Below are 15,361 nucleotides of genomic sequence, written 5' to 3' on the forward strand. Positions count from 1 at the left end.
TCAGGACTGCTGTTCCAGCCATAGCTGAGCCCTGTAGAGAGCTCTGATTTCTGCTGAGTTTCAGTGAGAATTTGTGCTACACAGCTTATTTGTTCCAGTTACTCTGGGCTGGTATTTTATTTGTTAGCTATTATCTAACCACTTCTGTAGCTATTGAAATGTTCCAAAAGGCAGAGAGGTCTGAACCAGGTCAAATGAAGTGAAATGACTGAGTTTAATGGCAGGGAACTCTCAACCAGGAAAAAAGTCTTACAGTTTTATACAAACACACAAACAGTTCTTTTTCTGTAAATGAATTTTAAATCTTTCTCAAATTTGTGACTCAGGAGAGGTTTAAGCTCAGAATTAGGTTGAAAACTCATGACAGCCCCAGCTGAAATGGGATAAGTAGAAGTTTTGATGGTCTTAAAGCCAATATATTCACTGATCTTGGAAATTTTAGCAGAAGATAACCTCCAATCAGGTTCAAACAAGTGTCTTTCAACCAGTGGAATTCCATGTGTTGCAACCAAAGAAAATACTCCTTCATCTCTTGATTTGGCAGTTTTTGGCTTCAACTTCCCGGGACAATGTTTGATTGGTGGCAGATCTTGTCCTTTACCATTCTGTGGGTAAGAAGAATAATCAGGACAGAGTTCAGTCAGGTATAACAGCTGGTAGCACTCATTAGCTTTCTTAGCCCTAATTCTGAATTAAAAGGGATAAATGAAATAATTTATTTTTATATATTATTAAGAAAGAATGGTTAATAGGATAGATGCTTCTGGGCTAATCTTTGAGCATGTTTCTAATTTTTCCTACATGTTGGCCAGATTAATTGCATTGCAGAAAACAACTGATGACCACCAGAAATCTCCAAAGCACCAGTTTAGCCTAGAGAGTGAACATGCTGTAGATGATTATTAAAGAGCAGTCACTGCTTTGGGGAAGGCTTAGTCCTGTGAGCAGAACAATGTGAGACTTTACATGCAAACCTCTTCCTACACGTGCATGTCCTCTTCTCTGTGACAGCATGTTGGACAGATGAGATGGCTCAGAACCCTAACTCTCAGCCACCTTGTGATGGTTTAGGTTTGGTCCCTGCATTGATACCTGTTTTTCCAACAGGCAGAGCTGTGAAATACAGATTGTGAGTGTTTTATGCTCATTACTAGAAGTTTTGCTTTCTTTTCCTGTCACGAATTACTGCACTGTATTCCTGGTGCATCTGGCAGCAAGATAACATTGCAGTAGGAGGTGAAGTGACTCCTATAATTTATACATCACTGCAAGTGCCCTATTTAATGTTCTTCATGGAATTCATTGTGCAAGAAGCTGAAACAAAGAAAAATAAAATTACAGTTAGTTCATAGGGTTACTGTGTTCATTATGACTTGAGACATAAAGGGAATATTTGTGCCTCAGTCCAATTATCCTGTAGCTCTATATGCATTTCGAGTGCCAGAAAGATCACTGGGTTGTCTTGAATTAGACTTTTAGAGTGTTTAGCTGTGATACACATAGTCATCTCTGTATAAGCTACTACAAAAAAAATTATGCTTTATTTACGAACTTTCCAAGTGTTAGCACTTGCCATGGCTATGCATAAAAGAACTGAGGGGATTAAGATATAGATTAATCTTCCTTCAATTGAAGATAAAATACTTTTTAAGCTTATTTTTTTTTTTAAATAAATCATAAAGCCTTCTCCAGAGGAACAGAAAGTAAATGCTGCATTTTTCCACATTATTTTTTTGTTAACTGAACTACATCTTTGTCAACAGGTTGAGGTCCTAGTGCCTGTCACAGTGAATTACAAATATGGCATTTCTAATTTGAATTTGACCAAAAAAGATTTTTTTTCCAAATTATCTAAAGAAGTGAGGTTAAAAATCATGACTGATCCATTGTGCCAATGCTGACCTCTACTCTTTGCCAGCCATGCGTAGAACTGGAGTTTTCTAGCCACTCCTTGGGATTTTCATACATTCCCAGTGTCAGATGGAAGAATATAGATGGATGCAGAGGACCCTGCTTTTTTTCCTGCACACAGTGGTTTTCTAGCAGTGCAATATCAGCAGGTCACTGTGCTCTGTGGTAAGAAATATGGCCATCAGACTGCTGTAAATCACACAAGGCTCTCTGTTAACTCACATTAGAGCCTCTCCGCTGGTGCGTAGATGATGAAGGGTTCTCCTCGGGTGTGAACTTTGAGGGTGCATTCACATTCCATGCATATCCCCGCTAAAGCTGGGTCCTCTCACTTCTATAAAACATAGAACAGTTAAATAAGAATGGCTGCTGGGGTTTAATCCCAGCTAGAAAACATTCACGGTGCAAACACTGGCGTTATTATTTGTGTGGAAGGACAAATCTTAATTTCATGCTTCAGACATACACAAACAACACAAAAAGGCAACTCTTGTGCAGGGAAGTTTACTAAGTGTCAGTTGTTAGTCCTGCTGTTACAAGTTCAGTGGTTTGGAGTTAGACATCTCCACAGAACAGACAAAACCAAGTGGCAACATTTTGGGTAGTTTCAAGAAATATTCTCCTTATTAACAATAATTCAAGGAAAATTACTCAGTGTGCCTGAAGGAGTGTCCAAAGAAAGAGGAGCCTGTTATTTTTCTTTCTTTTAAAGATGTGAAAGACGGCTAGTGAGTCAGTTCTGAAGGTATTTACAGGCAAAGCTGCAGCACAGGTCGCTGCTGTGATACCAGGACTGAGATGTGTGTGTACAGAAGCAAACCAAGCCCTCCACATCACTCATTCACAAATCCACTGACTTCAGTGGAATTCCTTAGATTTTTCAGTACTAGGAAATTTCCTAGATATTTCAGTGAAATATCTGTGAATATCACATCCTTTAATTCAGTTAACTGGGGGCTTATTTTCCTGATTTGCCCTAGAAAAATTTGCAGGAAAAACCGTTGCTTGTATATGAGCAGTTGCTTGACCTATTCTTTTTATATTCTCGAAAAAAGAACCTGTCTTACAGATAAGGTATTGCATAGACCTTAAAAATTAATTGTCTATGAATGCAGTAGTTTTGTCAGGAAAAAAAATGACATAAGATCTATGTCAATGGTCTCTTCAATAAAGCAGACATAATTTTCAAGCCTGGTATTCAAGATTTTTCAGTAATAAAACACATTAAGCTTCAGTGGCTGTGCATGTGTCATTAGTAAATGAAAATAGGTTCTAGACAGTTCTAAATCTTTTGTTATTCTTTGGTAGACACAGAAATAAAGATGTCTGTTCTTTGACAGCCTCCACTATGAGAAGTTTCCACCATTTTCCAAAACAGTGTAGATCTTTTTAATCTGGAACCAAAGATTCACTGAATTGAAAAACAGCCTGTAAAACACATTATATTTACTGAAACAATAAAATAAGGCCAAATATAGATTATGTCAAGTTTCAAAAACATTTTCCACAGGTGAACTTCACACTCTGGATGAAAAATGCAGAAAATAAGTAAGATAGTAATTGTAAAATGGAGGTTTTCAGAAACAGGCAAGTAATTTATTGACTTGACTGAGACTTTTTTCTAATTCAATAAGGAATTTTGGAAAGAGAGGATTTACTTACACAAGAATGAAGTAGAGAGATTATTGAATCTGGAACAAGTTCCATGAATTTTCATGTTCATCTGCTTAAAAAAATCATAAATTAAAGTGTATAATCCTAAAAATTTGTCCTTTAAATCAAGTTTAAACTTAGAGTGCCCATAGACTGTTGAATAAATAAATGAGTTCTAGTTTGTTTGAAATTAGTCTTTGTGTTACTGATGCCTTGATTGATAAAACCTCACTGTTTTCCTTGAACTACATTCTGGTTTGTTTTGCTACATCTAGTGCATATATTTCCTTGCAAACTGTGGACACTATACTGAAACTCTTTCCTGTAGCTTTGTGATGTATATACATTGAATTTCTTCTTTTTGTGAAGGAAACTCACTTTTCCACAGTACTATTTTTCATCCTTGTTTTCATGAAAAACATAGAAGACAATATTTTGCAAAGGTAAAAGGTTTACAGCCAAAATTCTGGCCTGAATTAGCATCGTATTGCTCAGTTGCTATGCCAAGGCTTTCTCAGACCAAACTTGAGCAATAAGATGCTAAACCAGGCCTTTCAAAATCTACAGGAAATTTTCAGCACCTGATAAATTCAATCAATATGGTGTTCTAGAGTAGTTGGTTCCTGCCAGCAGGAGGTTCTCAAACCAGTAGCCATCATACCAGACTGCTGGCAGTGAACTGGTTTGCTGACCCCTCTGTCAGAGGAGGGGAAACAAGAACAAACTATAAACTTCTTGCTGGTGTTTTCTAGCAGCCAGTAGAGTGTGAACACCCATTAGCTCTTGCCCACCTAGCACTAAGGATGCTGCTACTAATTTTCAACCCCTTGCTCACAGCTAATTTAAACCTGTGCAGAAGCACTGGGGTATTGTGGTGTGTGAGTCGTGTAATTTGACAGCCTGCAAAGTGGTAGGAGAATGCTGACAAGTTTGAGAAATAGGTATTCTCCAAGGATGTTACTCATAAATGGAAGCAGGAAAAATTCAAGGCAAAAGTAACCTATAATGAGGGTGCATGTACCTGAAATAGTCTAACCTTAGGCTATCTCCTTCTGACTATATAAAGAACTGAATGAAACCTTCTTCTGCTGTGTTGACATGCTATTCTATGTAGGTTTCAAAACCAGCACTTCTCCTGAGGTTAAGGGCTATGGTCTAGATCTGGGACTTTGATGGTTTAAATGTGAACTGGCTTAAACAGTACCTTCAGATCTAGAATACATCATATGTTGTGAATGTACCTTTTAAAAAGTTTCAGAAAAGGGACAAAAGAAAGATGAAAGAAGTGAGAACACAATAATTATATTCTGAAATGAAACAAAGCTTTATAGATATCTCAAACTTTTTTCCCTTGTGCCAACATCAGAGACACCAGAATTGTTTTATAAACTATGATGAGAAAAGAAAAGAAAAGAAAAACAAGGCAGTCTTATTAATTTGAATAATTTTATCAGGAGCAAAAGAACATTTATTACATCAAATGTAACTTATATCCATCCTGAGTTCCATTTGTCTTTCTCTTCCCACTTCCAGAGAAGCATATATTGCTTAGGCAGTAACAGGATTCAGGCTGAAGAAGTGCTGCTGTTGAATCTGAGCCTTTGGGTAGCAGGAGTAGTTCAGCATTTATAGCAGCTGCACGCCCAGTGTGTGTGCAAGTATATTCTGGATGTCTTGAAAGCCTGGCCCCTTCTTCTCCCAGGCATATTATCAACTTTGTCAGTAAAGGGTCTGACTTGATGACAGTGTTTGGAACAAATTGAATGCTGTTCTTTCTGCTTCAACATTGAAGCCACATATATATATATAATGTTTGTGGCGTAGACATTTATCTCTCCATGTAGTAGCTGCTTAGTGAAGGAGGAGAATCAGGGAATCACCCACAGTTGTGAGATGAATGTGGGTGTCTGCACCTCCAGCTCACTGCATGAGCAAGAATCATTCCACGCTCTGCAGGCCAAGCCAGCAGATTCCTCACGCTTTACAACTACATTTTGGTATTCTACTGAAAACTGGTTCCTAGTTAAGGAGGTTTGGATTTTTTTTTTGCCTTTTTTAAAAATGAGATGACAATGTTAAAAATAGCAAGCAAAGAAACCTTGGTCTGGCAAAGCTCATAGCAAAACTTTTCCTGAAGTCAGTGGAGCCCAAATGTCACAGTTTTGGTTCAATGCAGCCAATCTTACTGTTAGCTGCCACCAAGAATTTATGTTTCCAGTGCCCCTGCTCTTTTCGTGCTCTAACACTGAGTCTTCAGGGAGCAGGAGCAGCAGGCAAGTCACTGAGCAAATGATCCCAGTTTAGCTGTGTGAACTGGTGGCCCACAATTGCAGCAGCTTAGCTCCAGCTTGAAAACATGCTGTTATTACTGTAGTATTTCTGTTTTGTCTTCCTTAGGTTATCTTATTTACAAAAGCTTCCCCCCACTCCCCACTTAGGAATACTTCAATTTAAAATATAGACTAAACTGCTGACTCTACTAGTCAGTCAAAACTTCTGTGACAAAGTAACAAATTACCAAAGATTTCTCAAAATACACACAAAACCAGGAAAATATCTTCCTGTAGAAAATAAATAAGGAAAGCTACAAAGCTGAATGACAATTATAGAAGTGGGGAGAGATAGGACACCTGAACTGGTAAGAGAAGGTAGAATTCTTGTTTGGAGGGAAGGAATATTAAAAGAGAAGCAATGCAACTGAAATGTGAAAATATACTAATAAAAAGGGTAAAACCACAGGGATGAATGCTGTTAAAACATTAAGTGATATATTGGTTTACATTCTCTATTTTGGCTAAAATTAAATTTAGTTTTATGGTAAAATATTTTCACAAAAGCTTCTTATAAAATTCTGAAATATTCCCCTCAGATCTGCAAAACATAGTAACTTCTAAACCCCATTGATTTGGTATGCTCCATCAATTGGCACTGTACAACCAACCAACCTATCTCCCTTTAGACTTGTGATGACATTTTTAAAGGTTGAGAAAACAACCTTCCACCTCTCAGCCACAGGGGAAAAAGAAGTTACTTGCAAAACCTGCAGTCCTAAGGAGTTGGTAGGATTTGTAAATGATTCGAAGTCGATATATGACAAATCATTACACTTGGAAATAAGCAGTCTGCTCAGTGCAGAGAGAATGTTTAGCTTCTTAGCAAACCAATCTTTTTAGCTGTGGATGCTGTTCCACAGCTAGACTATTTTTATAACAAGCTAAGTTAGTTGATGTCACTTTAGAGGTATCTTAATGTGTTATATCCTTGGTTTGCACACCGAACAGTAGAACAGATAACAATTTTCCTTTAAACACAAGTCTACAGCAGACCTTCATGCTGGTTTTGAAGCTGGGCTGCATCTACCCCAGTTCTTCAGAAGAAGTGCTGGGTTTTTTTTTTTTCCAGAAGTATTTGTTGTAATGTGGTGCTGAAATTGCTGCAAGCTCAGAAACCAGCTCACCAGAATCCAACAATGCTGCAGAAAATCAACCACAAACAGGTCTACAATGATAGCATACAGAGTGAAAATTAATATGTGTTCCATAAATAATTGCCTTCATGCCTCATTGAAAATTCAGTAGTTAAACATTTCTGTCTTGTGAGTAATTTCCTATTCACAGTTTGTGGGAAGGCATAAATGTAAAGAAAACAGGTTTGGCGTCCTTTTGTTTTTTTTTAATTTTGTTTTGTTTTTCAGTCTGCTAATTTCAATTCACAAACACCATAGGAACCTGCAATTCCAATTTTCTTTTCACAGTATTAATGAAAACTGGGCACTGAAAATAGTTAGGTTTTTCCCCCTCTAAATCTTAAACCACTTAGAAATACAGTCAAGAATAATAACTTTCTAATCCATTATTACACAATGTAAAACTGTGCTCAATTGCTATTATTTCATTCAAAGATTTTCATAAGTGGTAGAAGAGGCTTTTAGAACTCAGTTTTTTTTTAAGCTGGTCTGTGAGGCAGTACAAAAACGCTGGTTGTGTGCTGTTGAGAGGAAGAGCTGTGCATCAGAGTTGTTTTAAGAGGGAATCCTTGCACCACAAGATGAGAATCATTTCCTCTCACTGTTATGGAAAGGTTTGAGCATATTTACTGTCTTTATGATTTTGTCTTGTTCCTAATCAAACCAACCTCAATTTATTGTTTTAATAAATAGATAGTTTCAGGGTTTGGGCTTTGAGTATATTTTTGAGACAACTGTTTACTCCTAAAAATCAGAGTAATATTTTTATATCATTTTATCTTAACAAACTCTAATAAGGTATTTCAGTTTTCATTTACAGTAAGATGTCGAAGATGAAGTTAATGTCTTTTTCATGCTGCAGACACTAAGAGTGACTGCAGCTGAGTAGCAGATGGGGTTACCTGCAGGCACACCTCTGCTGCTGTGCCAGGAGCCAATGGCTCTGCCTGGTCCAGCTACCAAGATGCTGGGAAGAAAACTGCATCCAGTGTTTCCCAAAGAGTTGGGAAGCAAAGAGCACAATTTCTGTAAATTTATAATCTTCATTTGCTCTCCACTGACATCATCTGCCATCCCTTGCAATCGTTCCTGTCTTGCAGGGGAAAAAAATATAGGTAAATTCCCCTTGGAATTGACTCCAGTCTTAGTCAAACAAAGATACTGCTTAAATAGAAGGCAGCTGTTTCAGCAATGTTATGGATGTGGGTTTATTTATTTATATAGATTTCAGAAGAAATTAAGGCTGGCTTTTTCCAGTGGCCCTTTCCCCCTATCTCAGAATAGGACTCTTGCTTTGGTGTGTACTCCATTAGCTGTTCCTATCTAACATGCTCACAGACAAACCTATATACTTTGTAAAACTTCTCTATTTCCTCCTTCATTTGTCTGGAGAGGCCCTACTAGGTTAAAAGCATATTTTAATGTAAATGGAACAAAAATAGCAAGTCCTTTTCCTTACTGAATTGTTCCTTTTCCAGAAGTCCAAACCAATGCAACAACAGATGCTTTGAAATGTTATAAATTTAAATAACATCAGTGTAGTGGTTGAATATTTCTCAGACAGATGGGGTAAATGAGACAATTGTGAAAACATTCTTAAAATAAAAGGAAGCCATCAGATGAGAGGTAGGAATTTAGGTAACATTGAAAAATATACCTTAGATATTTCTTTTAGGTTGCAATATTAGAATGTTTTCCTCTGAGCAAGCTGTTAACTGTCATTTAGTAGACATTAATTGTAAAGCTAGTTGACAGTATTTGGCCCAAATGTATGTATCTTAAAGAGAAAGAGCAGCTGTTAATCCATCAGCTATTGACAGTGTATTCAGTGGCTTCTATTATTCCTCAGACAGAAATTAATTTCCTGAAATCACATACAGTAAGATAAGACTCTGTCTCATTTTCACTCACTGTGGAAATACTCAGTCTTTGTTCTGCACACAATGCATTGTCTCTTGTAAAACAGTAAATGACACCCTAGGTGTAAAAGAATTTCCATTTTCTACAATAGCTACAATGAACAAACAGGATCTAAACCAGTTGCTGACTACTTTGGAACAGGGTACCTTTCTTAGTAGGGTGGCATCTGCCCTGAAATGACAAAAACATCTTAAAGCCTTCAAGATCTCTTGTGTCACCATAGAAAGTACCAATTACACTAACTCATAACCAGTAAGAACTTTCAGAAGGATACAAAAGGTAGTTAAAATACTATTTGTTATGGAAGGTTTTTTTTTTTTAATTTTACAGTTTTGCCTTCATTCTTTTCAGCTGAACAAAATGTCAGCTTCTTTAAATCTGTTTGATTTGTTTGAAATAATTGCCAGGAGGAAGTGTTTCAGCAGTAAGTACACAGATCACCAATAAGTAAATGATGAGTAATATCAGAGAAGAGAAGATAAGGAACTTATTCTTTTGGGGAGTTGTGGTTTTTTGCTGCATTTTGTTGTTCATAGGCCAGTTGTAGATGTCTGTAGCTGGTAGCTTCTTTCAATTCTGGTAGTTCAAACTTGTTGCAATTTTTTGACCAGTGTTGATATTTTGACTAGCATTACCTTTAATGTAGCATTCTCAAAATCATCATTGTCCTATTATGTATTTACAGTACTTTAAAAAGTGACTATGCACCACAATGTGCTTTTGTGGACTTTGAGCAGGACACTTTTCTAACACACCTCAGTACAATGCTACCAGTAGGCACACCCTGAACATTATGAATATATTGTTAAGCTAGCATTTAGAACTTCTAGTTAGCGTCTATATTTTACAGATTGAATTTTTAGCCATGGCTTTCCTGAGCTCAGCCAAGGCTGGCAGTGCTGAGGATACACAGCCTCACGGAAGTTTGGAAATGCTGGTATAATCAGAGGAACACTGCATAAACCCAGATAACGTCATTTCTGTCCAACACTTGTTAGGTTAGAGAGGATCCATCTCAGCTATCACCACCTTTAAGTGATTCTATCCAAAGATCTACCTCCCCTCCTGCTGCAAAATTCAACAAAGAAAGATTGTGGAAAACATAAAAGCACTGTGTGTGCTGAGAGCAGTCAAACTAAAAATTCCTCCTGGAATTAGGGTTTCATTCCTCATGGCTGTGCAAGGGGACAAAATATGCCAGACAACACAATAGTTCCTATCAAGTGTGAAGACATAGGTCAGCTCTATTCATATCACAGCTGAAAAGACCAGAGTCTGGCCTCAGAGGTGGGTTCTTAGGAGGCTGAGTCCTTGCTCTGCGCAATTTGAGAGGTTTTCTTGGGGCATAAAGCAATCTTTAAAGGAACATCTGATAATGGCATCAATGATGAAAAGACGGAATGGGAGAAGTGAGTGAAAAAGTGCTCTAAAGTGTAGCCAAGGAGGACTCTGGATTAGAAAATAGGAGGTAGGGTTGGATATGTCTCTAAAAGCACTAAGAGTAAATATAATTAATTTTAAAAAGAAAAGAAAATATTAAAAGGAAAGGAGAAACTGAGAACCTTGGTGAGGGAAGTGTACAGGAGTGCTGAGGATACCTTATTTGTAATGAGTTTATTGGCTGCTATCAGCCATTTTCTATTTTTTTTTCCCCTTCATTCTGCCTTATCAGTACTGCCTTCTCAATAAATAGTATGGTGTCACTTTTTGTTCCTTACAGATAGAGAGGCAGAGAGAGGGAGAAAGGAATAAAAGGAGAGGGAAATCCTTTTCTCTGAGATGTTCATGTCCCTGCATTTAAATTGTGGCACACCTGTTATCTCAGATTATTTAGGCATTATTTGCTTAACAACACACTGGGACAAATTATTCCTTTGAAAGCTAGAACAAGATGTTCTTTGCTGTCCTTTTCCTTGTTTAAAAGCCCAAAAAAGGGATGGGCTGCTACCCTAACTGGTTTTGGACTAGTAGAGGGGGGGTACTAATACGTTGTGAAGGCTGACCTAGAACAGAGACTAGATGGAGCTAAAGAATAGAGTAGGGATTTATTAGGAGGTCTCAATAGATCCACCTTGAGCAACAGAACCCAAAATGGCCAATAAAATAAATGGACCACAAGTCATGGGGTCTCACACTTTTATAAGTTTTGCTCCATTAGCATATTGGAGCTAATTGTCCAATTACAGCTTTAGCTTTAGCTGAGGTCCCATCCTTGTTTTCGCTCTTCATTCCACCCTTGTTTATGCTCTTGGGCCTGAGATCTGGATCGGCTGTCCTTGGTCCCCAGCTAGAGAAGGAATGGTTTTGTCTACCTGCTCTGTGAAAAGAGCTTACTGTCCCCTAACATGAAGCCTAGACTTACACACTAAAGCAGAACAGAATCTGAACTATATAAAAGCTAAAACCTGAGGCATCAGTGCATCACTAGGTTGTCCTGGCCCAGGGGGTGCAGCTAGTAGGACATGTGACTGTAGCAGCAGGCATGACTGACCCCTCGATGTGCAAACTCAAGGATAACCTCTCCTTTCTTTCATTATCTACCCACAGCAAACCCCACCAGGGCAGGAGGAGGAAGGGAGTACCCCGGCTCGTCCGAGGTGATCCGTGAATCCAGCAGCACGACGGGCATGGTGGTTGGGATCGTGGCGGCGGCGGCGCTGTGCATCCTCATCCTCCTGTATGCCATGTACAAGTACAGGAATCGAGACGAAGGGTCCTACCACGTGGATGAGAGTCGAAACTACATCAGTAACTCAGCACAATCCAACGGGGCTGTGATCAAGGAGAAACAGCCCAACAGCGCTAAAAGTTCCAACAAAAACAAGAAAAATAAGGATAAGGAGTACTATGTCTGATCTCAACATCTAAAAGAACGCTTGTATAGAAATAGTCTTCATTTTATCTGAGACATAATACAAACTTATTTACTTTACTTTTTATGAAGCACATTCAAAAACAAACAAACAGAAAAGACAGGGAATGCAATCAGAAAGGAAAGACTGTTTTTAAAAACAAGCATTTCATGCTCTTGTTTTTCAGAAACAGGAGCTGATAAATTCCCTAACATCCACAGTGTTTTCATTTACTCTGCCTGTCTTTATGTTGCTGGAACGTTTCTGAAAGACAATGATGACACCACGCACTCATAAAGCAAGGAGTATTACTACAACATCGAGGCACAATATGAAAAAAAAATCAAATTAAAAAAAAACAAAACAGGAAAAAAAAAAAGAAAAAAGAAGCTACCTATGATTCTGGATTTAGCCAAAGTGCTAGCGCTTTCTTGAGAAGTAAGTTAGTCTTATTGTCAGAGAAGACTGTCATTATATATGGTGACTCAACAAGCAAACATAAACGAGTTTGCCGTCTGGTGCAGTGAAGCAGTGATTGGAAACTTGCATTTTGAAACAAAGTGCTGGCTTTTCTGAAGACTTATGTAGAAATACTTTCAAAAAGCCCCTTTCTGGTTGTGAGGAAAATAGTATGGAGGCCTTATTTTCAAAAACAAAAACAAAAATCTGGAATATAAGGCACATTTCCACAAAAATATAAAAAAAAAAAAAAGAAAAAAAAGAATAACAAGAGGGCATAGATGCAATCATTGGGAAATTTTCATGCACGCTTAATATGTTATTACATATGTTTATATAAAAACACATCTATATGTGCTTTCTGGACTGTGATAAGTGATGTTTTATAGCCTGTTGTATAGAAAATGCAAACTATATCTGCTCTTCAGCCATTTTTGGTAAACTCAATGTTATAAGTGTTGCTAGGTATAGAGAGTTTTATGACATCTGGAGCAACAGACATTCTTCAGTTTTTTTGCAGCCATTATAAATTGTCCCAGACTTTTTCCCCTTTTCTTTTTTTTTTTAATTTTTAATTTACAGTGTAGTGGTTATACAAAGGGGGATGTGTATGAATGTATATAAGAGTCAGCTAATTTTTTTCTTACCTGTACAGCTCTATTATGTTGCAATTAAGTTTCAGTAGTTTGTATGAAAGAAGTGGACTAGAAAGCAAAAATATATCTCTACTGTAATTTGTCTTCTCCCTCCTATCCCCATCTCTTGCTCCTGATATGCATCAATGAAGTTGATCAGAATGGCCAATTTTCCTAGAAATATACATTCATTAATTAGCTAAATATTTAGTGACTTAAACTGGCCTTTGGCTTCCAGTCAAAGCTTCACTATTGGAGAGCATGGTTTGCCTTACAGAAACCTTGTTCTTAGAAATTACGAGAATGATGAGTTTCTTGAGAATCTTAGGAAGTATCATATAGTGTTTATCTGGCATTCATATGAAGAACAGCTACTACAGCACTGGGTGATAAAAGATCTAAAAATACCCATTGTAATTATCCAGGCTGATTCTATTGCAGAATTTATCCCTTTCTCCAAAAAGGAAATACTCTTGAGGTGCACGATAGTATTTTTCAATGGTGGGCATTTTGACATATGAAAAAGTATTTTTAGCTAAGTTGATTGTGTAGTATTGCAAGACATCATAACCAGACAGATATAAGTTCATTATGTTTTAAAGTGACACAGCTTATCTTGCATATATAAAACATTAATGCATTTTAGTTAAACACATGAAATGTAATGCTGTAATTTACACGTTAAGTTTGGAATTTTTTTCTAGTAATATTTCATTAGTTTCACAGCAATAAATCATAGCATAACATTTTATTTACACAGAAGTTCAAAGGGAATATGACAGAAAGAGGGTAGTTCAATAGAAATCAACCAAATCATCAGAAGGCCTCCTGGGAGGGATATAGATATTCACATTTTACAGACAGGAAGGAGAAATTTAAAATTAGCTTTAAACAGCAGACACAAAACATTTTGTTGTGTGTTACTCACTGTAGCTGATGAAATAAAGTTGGGAACTGGTACAGCTATCTATCTGGGAGTCAGAGCACTTTAAAAATACATGTAGCTGACATGAAAACACCTCTTGAAGTTTGCCAACCACATCAAGGTGTGCCATGTTGCATTTGTGAAATAACTTTTTATTTTCATTAGCAGTTACACAAAAAAAACGAAGAAAAAAAAAAGACACAAAAACCACAAAATCCATCTGATGTTCATTTCTTAGATTGTTGTTCACCTGTGGCACTCATCATTTCTCCCACCTTTACAAGACAGCTGTACTCAGGGAATGGCAGGGGCAAGGGTGACTGGAGGTCATTGCAGGAAGCAAGAGACTTCAGCTGGAGGGGGGAAAGCAGTTGAAAGCCAGGTGGTGTTCGGATTTCAGTGCTTGAAGATGCCTAGAAGAACAAGAATAAACTGTTGACAGGAGACTGGGCATGACAGAATATGATTTGGGTGAGATGAAATGGTCTTTTCTGCTTGGTATTGATTGCATTAATGAAATAGCGTTGTCAGGCCAACTTCCAGGCAGTTTGGTAGATCAATCTTTAACTAAATCCATACATCAAGGAAAAAAAAAAAAAGATCTACTACTATTAAAATAAGAAATCACAATTTTAACACTGTTTCTGAAGGTTCTCCTTTTTCCTCTTTAATTTCATAATTTAACAAAAAAAATTATGGATGTATCAGAAATGCCAGCAAGTGGATTTAAAATTCTTTTTTGTTTAAAAGCAGCAGCAACAACAAACAAACAGACATAAACCAACTACCTAACATAAAATTGGATCCTTTCTCTATAATAACCTAATTTGTTTGACTGAGATGGCTTCATTTCTATGACTGTATTGTGTTGCCTTTTTTAACAAAACACTAAATAACGTGTGAAACTTTCAACCCTAAGACATCAAAGAGAGGCCCAATGCCCCTAACCTTATAGTGCTTTCTGTGATAGATATTTACAATTTTTTTATTTGTTGCAAGGCCAATTTATTCATTATTGGAAATGCTAAGCAAGTGGAATTTACTGTTTTGTTAATAAAAATGTTTCTTAATACAAATGCTGGCTTGTTTCTTGTCTTGCTCTCTTAGATTCTGAGTACCTGTTCATCCTGAGGCTGTGAAAAAAATTGGTAAACTGGTATGAAGTTACAGACATTCATGTCAGGGAAAAGTAACCTCCGAGCTCTTCATACAATTCAGTAAAAACCTTCAAGTCTTGTGTTCAACTGGCCCAGTTAGAAAAGTATTAATAAGATCAATGAATTAGTTTTCCACAGACTTGCTGCATTTGAAATTTCCAAGTATTTTTTTAATCAAAAAAATAAAAGTTGATGTTCTGTTCCCCATCTGTATTAAAAAGAACTCTCTTTTTTGCCACTTTTTGATTTTTGTAGTGGAAATAAGGTGGAGGAGGGTAAGATAATAGGATGAAAAGTTAAAACATTTGTTAAAAGTGAAAACATTTTCTCTTGTCTAGAAGATTTTAAAATTAATGGGAAAATGAATGTATTTCAGGTCCTTA

The 15,361-nt window shown here is 37.1% G+C and overlaps 1 protein-coding gene across 31 annotated transcripts in view; it reads left to right on the forward strand.

The window, feature by feature from the left end:
• Window positions 1-14,897, forward strand: part of NRXN1 (neurexin 1) — a 673,223-nt gene extending 658,326 nt beyond the window's left edge. For 19 of the 31 annotated variants that reach the window (XM_039717079.1, XM_039717199.1, XM_039717101.1 and 16 more), the window contains one exon: window positions 11,498-11,805. In XM_039717079.1, the coding sequence (XP_039573013.1) occupies window positions 11,498-11,805 (308 nt within the window). Of the gene's footprint in view, window positions 1-11,497 lie in introns of all 31 variants that reach the window. The other 12 variants (XM_039717321.1, XM_039717302.1, XM_039717313.1 and 9 more) reach the window with 1 other exon arrangement.
• Window positions 14,898-15,361: the final 464 nt, after the last annotated feature.

This window comes from Passer montanus, unplaced genomic scaffold (genome assembly GCF_014805655.1).
Source record: "Passer montanus isolate IOZ18808 unplaced genomic scaffold, ASM1480565v1 scaffold102, whole genome shotgun sequence".
Classification (NCBI taxonomy): Eukaryota; Metazoa; Chordata; class Aves; order Passeriformes; family Passeridae; genus Passer; species Passer montanus.